Here is a 13,178-nt window from a genome sequence, read left to right as displayed (position 1 = left end):
CTCTGCCACTTTCTTTCCTTTTCTCTAAAACTTCCCTATTCCCCTTTGTCTTTCCACAAACTTGGCAGTTAATGCATGTCGTAGGGGCTGAAATATCCGCATCTGTAGTTTGGCTTTAAAGTTAATCATTCTTTAGGATGTGGTAACAACATGTACCCTGTAAAAAATTCAAAAGGTACAAGAGGGTACACCCTGAAGATCAGGTCTCCCCCTCACCCCAAGACCCCAGTAACCAGGCTCTCTCCAGAGGTGACCCCTGTCCTCAGTTGCTTTGCAGCCTCGGGAGGTAGCCTGTGCCCGGAATGTTTAAAAGTGATGACAGCCGCCTAGTGGCTGCTCTGCTCCTTCCTGTTTGTGCTCATTACCTGTGGCAGGACATTTCGGCTGTGTAGACAGCCGCCCCCAATTTTAATGACCACATGGTATTCCACAGTATGTATTTAGTCTAATTTATAGATCCAGCCTTTAATTATTGGATATTTTGATTTTGTTGTTACAAATAATGCTGCAATGATTATAGTTGTTCTTTATTTTTAATTTTTGGTGTGGATTTTCCGGATTGACATTGCTGGGGACGTCGTGGACCCGCTGGGAGACGTTACAATGTATCTACTATGCAGCAGGGCCACTGGTGGCGGCCTGACCACACCCTGGAGCCCGCGTCCAGCAGCCGTCGGGGCGGGGCTGAGTGGGGCAGTCCGCGTCCCGGGCTGCATGACCCCCACTCTGGGCAGCACGCACGGCCGCTGCTCTCCCGCGGTGCCCTGCCCTTGAGCGGGCCCGCCACTGGGACGCTGCAGTGGCCGAGCTGTGTTCCCACGCCCGGGTAGCCGAGCTTGGCGCAGCAAGCAGGGGGCACCGGAAGCACGGTGCGGGCTGATATTCTTGGCCACTCTTTTTGTCTTTCTTGCGTTCCTTTTGTACAGGAGCGTCTTGGTCAACACAAGACCCCGGCTTTGTGGGCTAAATTGGGGGTTGCCCTCCCCTCCCCGCCTGCAGCTGGGGGTCCCAGGCTGCTGTCTTGTCCTCTGGGGAGATCAGTGGGACTTGGAAAATACCCCATGAATGCCAGGTTGTTGGCGGGCTGGCTCCGGCTGAGAAACAGGCTGGGGGTGGGCCCTCAGGGCACCTTCCTCATGCGTGGTGCACCCACCGAGTGTTGCAGGATTTGCGTGTTTTAGAAATGGGACAGCCCAGCTTGGAGCCAGTCCAGCAGCACCTTCTCCCAACAGCATGTGCTCATTCGCGGCTGTGTCACGTGTTATTTAAGGTGCATACACCGTTGTTAGACATAATGCTGTTGCACACTTAACAGACCACAGTATAGTGTAAAGATAACTTTTATATGCGCTGGGAAACCAAAGAACTCATGTGACCCTCTAATGGCCATAGTTGCTCTATTGTGGAGGCCTGGAACCGAGCGCGAGCAGGTCTGTGGGGGGCCTGTATCTGCTCTTGCCCTGGACTGGCCTTGAGGTTAGCGAGACGCCGTTCCTTGTCCAGGAGACTGTCGGAACCAAAGATGGGGGCCTGGAGGTGAACCCAGAAGTGCGAGATTTTACAGAGCGGGTGACACAGGACACAGAGCAGGTGCTGACAGGAGCCGGGGGGGGTCTCCACCAGTGGCTTCTTGGGGAGGGCGCCACTGCCCCTCTGACCACTCAGGCTGGGTGGGGGACTCTGCGCCTGGCTCCTGACATCCCCCCCACCCTGTGCTTGACACCCCGTCAGTTGGGGTGAAGGCCACAGCCGTGTGTGACTGGGTCCTTCGGGGACTCAGACGACATGTCTCAGCCGGTGGCCTCCCCCGCATTCCATCCATGCCGTGGAGCTCGGGGGGAAGCGGGGGTCGCTGTGGCAGCCGGGGGGTGCAGCGTGCATGTTCCAAGGAGCCCCTCTCCAGGTCCCCAGTTCGCGCTAAGACATGATTTTACTAGAAACTGGCCCCGTTCTCCTCCGCAGCCAGGCCTTCCCCTGGAGACACAGCCTGCCTGGGGCCCCTCCTGGGAGGGTGGCCACGGTAGCTGACCAAGGAGCTGGGTACCGCCTGTGAACCCCACAAATCCTGAGCCCTGCAAGACAGCTGAGCAAGGGGTCCGGGAGGTCACCAGAGATGGGCTTTCCAGAAGAGAACTGGGGAAAGGTAAAGAGAAGGGAAGCCACAGGCTCGACGGGGACGGTCGGCTCCGGACCCCTCGCAGTCCTGGTTTGGGGGGTGGCGGGGCCTTTAGATCGCCGGCCTGTCCTTGCCGAGCTGAGGAGCCTGTCTGCCCAGCCTTGCCTGAATTGAAAATGGCCTGGGGGCGGGGTTGGGGGTGGGGGGCGGAGGAGAAAGCGCCCTGGCCACCCGCTGGGACCCGAAGCCAGACGCCCAGGGCACCTCCAGTTTGGGCGGAGAACAAACCTTTGTGGCGCTTCTGGATACGGCACGGCCCGTCAATTCACCATCTTTCCGGGAGACACGGGGACCGGGGGCCAGGGAGGTGGGGGGGGGGGTGTTGTCGGGAGGTGTCGGGACCCACGGGCTGGTTGCGAGGTGCTGCGCCCGTGGGCTGGTCCCCCTGTCCCCCGGGAGCCAGGGCGTGCACTGCAGGAGTTCACTGCCTTCCCGCTGCCTGGCAGGCCACGGTGCTGGGGACACGCGCCCCCGTCCCCGCGACCTCTGCGGGTGCACCCACCTCCTCCCACGCTGCCCCACAGCGGCCACCCGCCCCACAGGTAGGGGCAAGACGGCCCTGGACTCAGCGCCTTTTCCGTGCGCGGCCTCTGCTCCAGCGGCTCTGCCCGTCCCATCCCGCGGGATGGGGAGCGGGGCCAGCGCTGCCCGCAGAGCCCTGGGCTTGACCGCGGCCTGTCCCCGCATATCCCCGCGTCCCGGGCCCCGCGGCTCTCACGGAAGTCCCTGGGGCCTCCTCCGGCGTCGGGGATGCGGTCGCGGGCTGCCGGACGCCTCCGTCCGGGTCCCACCCCGGGAGGGGGCCACGGGGATTCGCGCCCCCCGGGAGTGTGGCCGAGCAGCCAACGCATCCTGGTCCCGGGGCAGCCCCGCTGAGCGCCTGGGCCTTGGGAAGGCGGAGAGGGCGGTCGCGCGCCCTCGGGTGCCCTGAGCCCCGACGTCCCCGTGGAGCCCCGGGTCCTGGGAACCAGAAAGCGCCCAGCGGACGGGGTACTCGGGACCCCCGTCCAGCCTGGGACCCAGACGCTTCAGCGTCCCTCCTGCCTCGGGCTCCCGACCACACCCGGCTCCGGGAAAGGAGCGGCGGTGACCCGCGACCCTGGCCCGAGCGCCCCCGCGCACTGTTCATTGGCTCCCGGGCCGTCGCTACCCGCTTAGCGTCGGGCCAGGGTCCCGCGGGGCGCACGGCGGGAGAGCCGAAGGCGATCCACACACCGACGGCCCGAACCCCGGAACCACGGACCCTGCACCCCCAGCGCCCGCAGGCCGGGTGGAGATGGGGGCGGAGCCTCTGCGCGACACCCCAACAGCGCTCTCCCTGGGTGGACTGTCCCCCGGGAGGCGACGGCGGTGGGGACCTCCCCAAACGCGGGGCAAGGGCGCGGCGCCGGGGCCCGAGCCTGTCCACGCGGAAGTGCGGCAAATCTCTGCACTTACTTAGGTCGCATTTAATTCATCTCGGTAATATTTTTGGTGGTTTTCAGTATAGAGGGGTTGCATGGTTTTTGTTCGGTTTATTCTTAAGTTTTTGTGTTTTTAAAGTATTGTTGGAAATGGAATTTTACTTTATTTTCGTGTAAAATAATTCTTAACCATATCGGTTTTAGTAGTTTTATAGATTTTGGGCACTTTCTACACTCACTCTCATGCTATTTGAAAATACAGTGAGTTTCACTTCTTTCCTGGTATTTATGTCTTTGTTGTGTGGCAAAAGTTAGGACCCCAGTACAAGGCCGAGTGGAAGTGAAACGGGCATCCTTGCCCTGTTCTCAATCTTGGGGGGAAAATGTTTAAAAGTTTTCCCAATAGAAATGACATTGACGGAAGGTAGATGATCTTTATCCGACTGTGGGTCTAAAGACGTTACTTCTAAGGTCCTGGTTTGCTGAGAGGTGTTTTGTTCATTTGTTTGCTCAATCTTGAATGGATGTTGAATTTTTTAAAATGCTTTTTCTGCATTTTTTTTAAATGATCATATGGTTTTTTTTTTCTTATTCTGTTAATATGTGAATTATGTTGATTTTTAAATATTAAATTAATCTCTCTATCCTGGGACTAATCCTACTTCATTTTGACATATTATTCTCTTTATATATTACAGCATTCTATTTGCTAATATTTTATTAAATATTTTTGCATGCATTTTCTTGAGGGATATTGAATGATTGTTCTCAATATTCCCATTTTTGGTTATACATTTTAAGATTACATGTCTTTTCTCCTGAGCACTACTTTACATGTAACCAATGCGTTCTCAAGTGTTGTTTTTATGTTCCTGTTTCTAAGTATTTTGCAATTCATATTTTGATTTTCCCTTTGCCACAAGAGTCATTTAAGAGGAAGATTTTTAAATGGACAGGCACTAGAGATTTTTCTATTCTTTTATTTTATGTAACTTCTAGATTTATTTCATGTAATCAGAGAATGTTATCTGTATTGTTTCTACATGTTGGAGAATTGAGGTTTTCATTGTGGGCTAGCACATGGCACTGTAATAAGTCATGTGGACACGTGAAAAGAAGATTTTCCTAGAACAGAGGAGTTTCCTGGGATGTGGAACTTTCAGAGCCCAAACTGGGTAAACTCGAGTTGGGGCCATTTATCGAAGAATGAAATTCTTGGACTGAAAATATAGAACTCTTAGAAGACAACATAGGGCAAATCATCACGACCTGGGATTCAGCAGTGGGTTCTAAGATATGACACCAAAAGCACAGGCAACAATTTTAATTTAAAATACATTTAGTTTAATTTAATTTTCAATTAAATTTCATCAAAATTTTTAAAAATTGTGCTTTGATGGAAATTACCAAGAAAGTGAGGACAAACTACAGAGTGGGAGAAAATAGTTTCAGACCATGTGTCAGATAAAGGTTTTATACTGAGAATATACAAAGAATTTTACAGTGCAACAATAAAAAGGCAAACAACCAGTTAGAAAGTGGGCAAAAGATTTGAATAAACCTTTCTTCAAAGATGTACAAGTGGGAAATAAACACATGAAAAGATGCTCAACATCATTAGCCATTATTGAAATGCAAATCAAAACCACAATGAGATGTCGCTTCATTGCCACAGTGATAGCTTTTATTAAAAAATGAAAGATAGCTTGTGTTGGGGAGCAGGCAGAGTGATCGGAACTCTCGGGCATTGTTGCTGGGAATGTAAAATGGTGCGGCCACTGTGGAAAATAATATGGCAGTTCCTCAAAAAGTTAAATATAGAATTTCCATTTGACTTCACGCTCTCATCCAGGCACCAGCCCAGATAGAGGGAAAACAGGGTCACAGATAGATGCTTGCTCAAAGTGTTTAAGGCAGTGTTCTTTGTGATGGCCAAAAGCTGGAAACAACCCAAGTGTCCATCAGTAACAAGTGGATTAAAAAAATATGGAACAGATAATGGAATATTATTAGTCCATAAGAAAAAATGAAGTTATGAGACATGCTGCATCCTGGAAGAACCTTAAAAACATTGTGCTCAATGAAATAAAAAAGACACATAAGGACAAAAACTGTATGATATCACCTAAAGGAGATGACCAGAAATAGCAATTTCTCAGAGATAGAGAGCAGATTAGCAACCACTGGGGGGGGGGGGGGGAGGAATTGAGGGGAGGGGGTAGGGGAAGTTTTTGAAAAACAACAAAAAATACAAATAATAATTTAAAATATGTATATATTTAAAAAAGAACACAATTCCTTGGTCATGTTCTTCCATTGAGGATACTGTAGGCATTTCTGACTGTCCTTTGGCAGAGAATATTCCTAGGAAGAAGTCTGAGTAGCTCATGAGCTTTTTTTCTCCACTATAGCTGAGTTGATATTTTATCTTTGAAGCCCAGTAGCTTTACTAGGTTTTCTCAACATTGATTCTTCTATGTCATTTTTTTCCTGGGGCAATAAAAATCACTTCAATCTGTAGGGTCAAATCTTCTTCTAATTCTTCAAGGTTTACACACATATATATATCAGTAAATATTTTCCACTTTCAAGATATTTCTCCCTTATTCAGGGACCCAGTTATGCCTTTTTGGCTCTCCTCTGGCATGTACACACAAGCATGCATATCCTGCAATCCTCATAAGCTCTAGCTTTTCTAAGGTCTATCTTCTGTAATCCTTACTGTAATTCTCTTTTGTTTGCTTCTGGTTTGGCCTTTGTTTTGGGGATAATCTTAATTTTCAATCTCACTTTCTTTCTGAGTCATGCCAACTCATGTTTTATCATCTTCTCTTGTCCTGCCAGAGCTCCTCTGAGCTTTTGCATTTCTACTTCATGCTTTTGATTTAGAGAAGCAGTTGCTTCTTGAAGACTTAAAAATTTATGGTGGTGTATTTAGTCAAAATTTTCATTTGTTGAATGCATTTTTTTTTTTTTTTTCTGTCCTAAGTGCCTCAATTCTACTTTGAATTTTTGTTTCAGTTCTGCCCGGCCTGGGTATCTTGGTATTCTCCTTGGAGCTGCTACTTGTAAGAGTTTTATGTGGAAGGTGGGGTCAGTGCATTGCAGGCTGGCAGGAATTCTCCTTAATATTGAGGGGTGTGCATGTGTGTTTCATCTTCCCACTGAACTCAGCGTTCTCTCCCCAACCTGGTCCTGCTGACTGGCTGCTTCCAGCCTCAGCGATCCCTCATGTAGTCTTACTCTCCATGCTGCTGGAAGCTGCCAGAAGCTGCTGGGAGGAGCCATGTCCTGGTCTCCAACAGGGGCTGTTGATTGTGACCCTCTGAGGGACAGGCCCGAAGGTCTTCTCTCTGCTGTTCCTCTGAAACCAGCTGCTGTGAGCATTCTCAGATGGTGTTTTGATCCTCAATGCTTTTGTCAATTCTTCCTTATAAATTATAGCCCAGAGTTGCATATCACCTAGTTTTGGCATAGATGGAACTTGCATTTCTATTTATTCTCCTTGTTGTCTTACTCTGCCAGTTTTCTACAATTCTAAATGACCTCCTTTGGAAGGACACAGAACACTAACATGAATTTTTTTTTGTCCATGTATTATTTTGATTTTTTCCTTGCAATTTTATTGATATAGTCACATACCATAAAATTATCCAATGTGTTCAATCAGTTGTTCACAGTGTCATCTTACAGTTGTGCTTTTATCACCCCAATCAATATTTGAAAACATTAATTTTTCATAATGCTTTCTTCCTTTCTCAGGACTATCTCTGTGTGATCTGCAACACAAAACAGGGCACGTTTCCTTCTGTTCAGTGGTTCAATGAATGACGGCAGAGCGCCAACCCGGGCCACATAAATTTTAAGTAAAACATCTTGAAGAATCGGTTTTCATGGAGGAAAAAGCAGGAGACAAGAGGCAAGTGGTGGAGCAGGAGGGTGGGGATGGGCCATGTGCACACGGCTGGCACTGGTCTCATCACCAGTTTCTCTTCTCTGCCATTTTGTGACATTCTGCACATCACCTTGTCCACGCAGCACAAAGCACGGCTGGTTAATTGTCTGAATGCTTCAGTCAGCGTAGACAGCCAGTCTGGGAGAGTTCTTGAATTTTTCCACCCCGACCCAATTGACCGAGTTAATCCCCGTATCTCCAGGGTATTACGTGGTGCCAACACAGCTTCTTTGTTTGACTCTACAGACACATCTCCCGTCCAAATATTTTATTTATGAATAGGGCCCTCTGATTCACATTTTCTATCCGATGCCAAAGCAGTGTTGACTTGCTCGCGGCAGCCAGCTTGTTTACGCCGAGAGGCCGGCTTACAGGAGAGCGGACCAATAAACCCTTTCAGGACCCGCCAACAGGAGCCCCAAATCCTTTCCGTCAAGCCAAGTTTACTAGCTTGGGTCCTTTTCTCAATCAAGGATTCAAAAAGGCAGAAAAACAAAGCAAACGAACAACTAACCAACCATATCACCGGTGGAACCACAGCCTGAGCTGCGCTAAGCCCACTGCACTGGGAAGGTGGTGACAGCCCGACGGCCTTCTGGTTCCGGATCCGACGGCCTTCCGGTTCCGCATCCAACGGCCTTCCGGTTCCGGGTCGCACGTTCCCGCTGTGCAGCCTCCGCAACGTGGCCTGATCGACGCTTTGTTCTGCGGAGGTCCTGCTGCGCTCGGTCTCCGGAAATAAGGCGGACGTCGTGGGTCAGGGAAGACCCGCCCGCTCCAGGCTCCTGCCGGGCGCTGCAGGGACGTCCCCGCTTCATCCTCTCAGCGCCCCGTCGGGACGGAGCCGCCGCCACCCCAACTCGCAGGAGGGATCCGGGAGAGGCGGAGCCGGCGGCAGGGCCCGCGGGGAGGTCTCAGCCCTGGGCGTCCGCACTTTCTTCCCTCGCCGGCGGCCTCAGTCCGCTGCCGGTTAGACGCGCCCGCGGAGCTCTGCAAAAATACTAAATTCCCGAGATGGGGTTTGACTGGTCCCGGGTGGGGCATTGTTTAAAAGGCCCGGGGCTGAGAACGTCAGCCGTGACCCTGCTTGCTTAGTGCTCAGGGCCTGAGCATCTGGCGTGTGACACCGTGGATCGTGGGTTCCTGACAAAGAATCTGCAAGTGGATTCCACGGCATAGACCACTGTCCAGTTTAGCTGCGTTTGCGGTGCAGCTGTGCACTCTGAAGGTGCAGTGGCTTAAACCAGCGGTTCCTTCAGGGAGTCTGGGGGCGAGAACTATTTTCATAATAGGAAGGCACTATTTGCTTTTTCCTTCTCATTCTCTCAGGAGTTACCACGGAGCTTTCCAGAGGCTCCCTGATCTGGAATGACATCGTTTCGATGGATAGTGGAAGGAATATGTGTTTATGCATTCTTGTTTAAAATTTTTGTCATTTTAATTTCAGATATGGTGAAAAGAAGCATATTTAAGCTTTTTGTTTCTCAATAATTTTTAAGTTTGTAAAATGGGCTTTGGGACCAAAAAGTTTGAAGACCGCCATTTTAATTGATGCTTTAGTGGCATTGATAAATAAATACACAATTAGAAAATGTGAAAACTACGTCCCCATTCACAGTATGACCTGAAATCACTTAAAATCTTGCTACTCAACATGAAGTCCATGGAGCAGGAGTGACAGCGTTATTTGGGAACTTGTTAGAAATGCAGTCTTCCCCCACCTCTGACCTTCTGAGTCAGAAACTGCATTTTAACCTGTTTCCTGGGTGATTTGTGCCCCTTAAAGTGAGAAGCCCAGACTGGAGGGTCACCCTCACTGGTGGCATTGTTAGAAATTGCCCCATGTCACTTATATAACCTGTAATGCTTTCTCCCTGCCTCTCACTTGGCATTTGTGCCTGTTGTGTAATTTATCACTTAACAATTTTTAATTTCAGGACAAGTGTCAGCATCTCAATTTACAGGCGGAGAGGCTGAGAAACAAAAAGTTGGAGAGATTTGACTGCATCCCAAAGTCAAGTCAAATGCCAAACCTGGAAGAACGTGGAGTAAAATTATTTGGGATAAGATACACTCCAAAGAAAGTGTGATTTTTCATGTATAACAAAACATGTAGAGGAAGTATTTTTGTGAATCACCGACTTTGGAAGTTTGGAGACCAGAAGCAGGGAAGAAGCAAGCTCTCAAGAGGCTCTGGTGAGGGGCCTCCTGGGTTTGAGTGTGCTCCCATGCGCCTCCCACTCAGGGCAGGAGGACAGCAGGGGAACTCGCAGTACCCAGGACAGCAGGACTGTCTAGTGCAGGGGGCCTGAGGGCACCTCAGAGAGGAAGTGGGTGCTCCTGATGAGTGATTTGGAGCTTCCCTGCACTGTGTGCCCAGGTGTGCTGTGCTCATTCCACAGAAGCACTGGTCATTCTGATTGAAGTGTTTGTTTTTCATATTGTGTATTGAAGTCTCCAACTATTACTGGAGAGGTATCTACTTCTCCCTTCAGTGTTTGCCTCATGTATTTTGGGGCACTCTGGCTTGGTGCATCAATACTTATGATTGTTATGTCTTGATGAATTGTCCCTTTTATTAATATTTAGTGTCCTTCTTTGTCTCTTAATTGTTTTACATTTGAAGTCCAATTTGTCTGATATGAATATAGCAACTCTTGCTTTTTTCTGGTTATTGTTTGCATGAAATGTTTTTTTTCCAACCTTTCACTTTCAGCCTGTTTTTGTCCTTGTGTTGAAAGTGAGTTTCTTGTAGACAGCGTATAGATAGGTCCTGTTTTTAAATCCATGCTGCCAGTCCAGGTTTTTGTTTATTGGGGAGTTTAATCCATTAGCATTTAGTGTTATTACTGTGTGCTGGTTTTAAATGTATTATGTCCTCCAGGAAAAGCCATGTTCTTTGATGAAATCTTGTGGGGCAGACATATTAGTGGGGATTAAGTTGGAACATTTGGATTAGGTTGTTTGCATGGGAATGTGCCCCACCCAACTGTAGGTGATAACTCTGATAATATATTTCCATGAAGGCTTAGCCCCACCCATTTAGGGTGGGCCTTGGTCAGTGGAACCATATAAATGGACTGACAAACAGAAGGAGCTCAGTGCAGCTGTGAGTAACATTTTGAAGAGGAGCTACAGCCAAGATGGACACTTTGAAGAAACCACAGGAGCTGCAACGAGAGACAGTTTGAAGACAGCTGTTGAAAGCAGATTCTTGCTTTGGAGAAGCTAAGAGAGGACAAATAACCCAAGTTCAACTAAAATTGACATTTTTAAGGAACTGCAGCCTAGAGAGGAACGTCCTGGGAGAAAGGCATTTTGATACCAGAATTTTGGAGCCGACACCAGCCATGTGCCTTCCCAGCTAACAGAGGTTTTTCCGGACACCATTGGCCATCCTCCAGTGAAGGTACCCGATTGTTAATGTCTTACCTTGGACACTTGATGGCCTTAAGACTGTAACTGAATAACCAAATAATCCCCCTTTTATAAAAGCCAATCCATCTCTGGTGTTTTGCATTCCGGCAGCATTAGCAAACTAAAACATACTGTAAGGGCAGTATTTTCTTCTACCATTTTTAGTCTTATTGAGCTTCCCTTGTATGTGATAGATTGCTTTTTTCTTGCTGTTTTCAGAATTCTCTCTTTGTCTTTGAAATTGGAAAATCTGATCAGTAAATGTCTTGGAGTAGGTCTATAGGGATCTATTCTGTTTGGGATATGCTGCTGTTCCAGTTTGCTGATGCGAAATACTAGAAATGGATTGGCTTTTATAAAGGGGGTTTATTTGGTTACACAGTTACAGTCTTTAGGCTATGAAGTGTCCAAGGTGAGGCATCAACAATTTGGTACCATCACTGAAGAGGCCAGTGGTGTCTGGGAAACCTCTGTTAGCTGGGAAGGCACGTGGCTGGTGTCTGCTCCGGAGTTCTAGTTTCAAAAGGTCTTTCTCCCAGACATTCCTCTCTAGGCTGCAGCAGTGAGCTCCTTCTGTCTTCTTCTAACATAGGACTACAGTGATTTAATTAAGAGCCACCCTCTATGGGCAGGGTCCATATCTCCATGGAAATTAGCAAATCAAATGTTTCACTCACAGTTGACTGATTCACATCCCCATGGAAACAAAGGATTCCAACCTAATCAACACTAATATGTCTGGTCCCACAAGATTGCATCAAAGAACTTGGCATTTTGGGGGACATAATACATCCAAACTGGCACAGCTGCACTTCTTGAATCTGTAATTTTATGTCTTTCATAAAATTTGGGGAATTTTCAGTGATTATTTCCTCCCTTATTGTTTCTGCCCCCTTTCCTTTCTCTTCTCCTTCTGGGACACCCATAACATGTATATTCATGTGCTTCATGTTGTCATTCAGTTCCCTAAGACCCTGCTTGTATTTTTCCTTTCTTTTCCCTATCTGTTCTTTTGTTATTTCAGATGTCCTGTCTTCCAGTTCACTGATCCTTTCTTCTGCCTCTTCATATCTACTGTTGTATATCTCCATTGTGTTTTTCATTTCGTCTATTGTGCCTTTCAATCCCATAAGTTCTGCCATTTGTTTTTTCAAGCTTATGAATTCTTTGTGGTCATTCACTGTCTTCTTTGTATCCTTCATCTATTTTGCCACATTTTCTCTCAGCTGGTTGATTTGATTTAGATTTGTTTCAACATCTTCAGTTAGTTTTAATTCCTGTGTCTCATTTGAAGTGTTAGTTTGTTCCTTTGGCTTGTCCGTCTTTTCATGTTTCCTAGCATGGTTCATTATTTTTAGCTGTCTAAGCCTCTGATTTTCTTGATTAGTTCTTCTGGAACTAATTTTCACTTTTATCTAGGGTTTTGTGTTTGGTTGGCTTTGTTCTGCATACATTCTTTTATCATTCAGTTCCATTTATTGTAGACCTCTAACATAGTTTCTGTTTAGTTGGTCAGAGTTTTTCAGCTATTTTTCTGGTTCTTTCTATGCATCTACGTAACCTTTTTGTAAGAGGGTCTCCCAAGATATGATTGACCCCAATCAGATTTTCCCAGACCAGACAGGCCCAGGTCTTTGGAAGAGGATGTACTCCATATCACATTTCCTTAAGAGTGAGACCCTGCAGGATGTCAGACTGTCCCTTGAAGCCTCTAGACTCTGTGCTTTTCCTCTCCTGTCCCACAGGAGGCACTTTTCAGCCCACAGCTCCCCACTGGTATAAAGAGGTGCCACAGGTGCCTTTAATTCTCCACAGACTCTGTCCCTGCCAGGGACATGGCTGACCCAAGCTGGTTTTTGTTTTCTAGCCCCTAGGGTCTGAGTTCTCTGAGGGAGGGCCACCACTTGAGTTGTGCCCTGCCCCCCTTTGCTTGCAGAAGTTATGCCCTTTGGGGAATTGTCTTTCCTACTAGATTCATTGCTTTGTCTCTCAGTACTATCTGATCTCTGCTTTTGCCTGGGTCTAGTGGCCAACTGCAAATATCTGAGGCTTTCTGTAATGAGCTGCTAAAATAGTTATTTAAAAAAGGAAGATAAAAAAGGAAGAAAAAGAAAGGAATCCTTTTTCAAGGCCTTTCCCTAGCCCCCAAGTGTTGTCAGTCCCAGTGTAGACTATTTGCTGGTACTCCCTTTAGGGGATTGTCCCTTTCACCTGACTAATTACTCTC

The 13,178-nt window shown here is 47.8% G+C and overlaps 1 protein-coding gene across 1 annotated transcript in view; it reads right to left on the bottom strand.

Annotated features, from left to right (window-relative positions):
* Positions 1 to 2,436: 2,436 nt before the first annotated feature.
* The window catches only part of LOC119507451 (basic proline-rich protein-like), a 30,163-nt gene continuing 19,421 nt past the window's right edge, over positions 2,437 to 13,178 (bottom strand). The window contains exons 3-6 of the mRNA XM_037800618.1: positions 8,399 to 8,535; positions 8,053 to 8,264; positions 3,235 to 3,420; positions 2,437 to 3,136 (exon numbers count right to left, since the gene is read on the bottom strand). Of these exons, the coding sequence (XP_037656546.1) occupies positions 2,437 to 3,136; positions 3,235 to 3,420; positions 8,053 to 8,264; positions 8,399 to 8,535 (1,235 nt within the window). The remainder of the gene's footprint in view (positions 3,137 to 3,234; positions 3,421 to 8,052; positions 8,265 to 8,398; positions 8,536 to 13,178) is intronic.

This window comes from Choloepus didactylus, chromosome 12, assembly GCF_015220235.1.
Source record: "Choloepus didactylus isolate mChoDid1 chromosome 12, mChoDid1.pri, whole genome shotgun sequence".
NCBI lineage: Eukaryota > Metazoa > Chordata > Mammalia > Pilosa > Megalonychidae > Choloepus > Choloepus didactylus.
The sequence above is the reverse complement of the archived record's forward strand: the minus strand, read 5'-3'. Positions and strand labels throughout refer to the sequence as shown.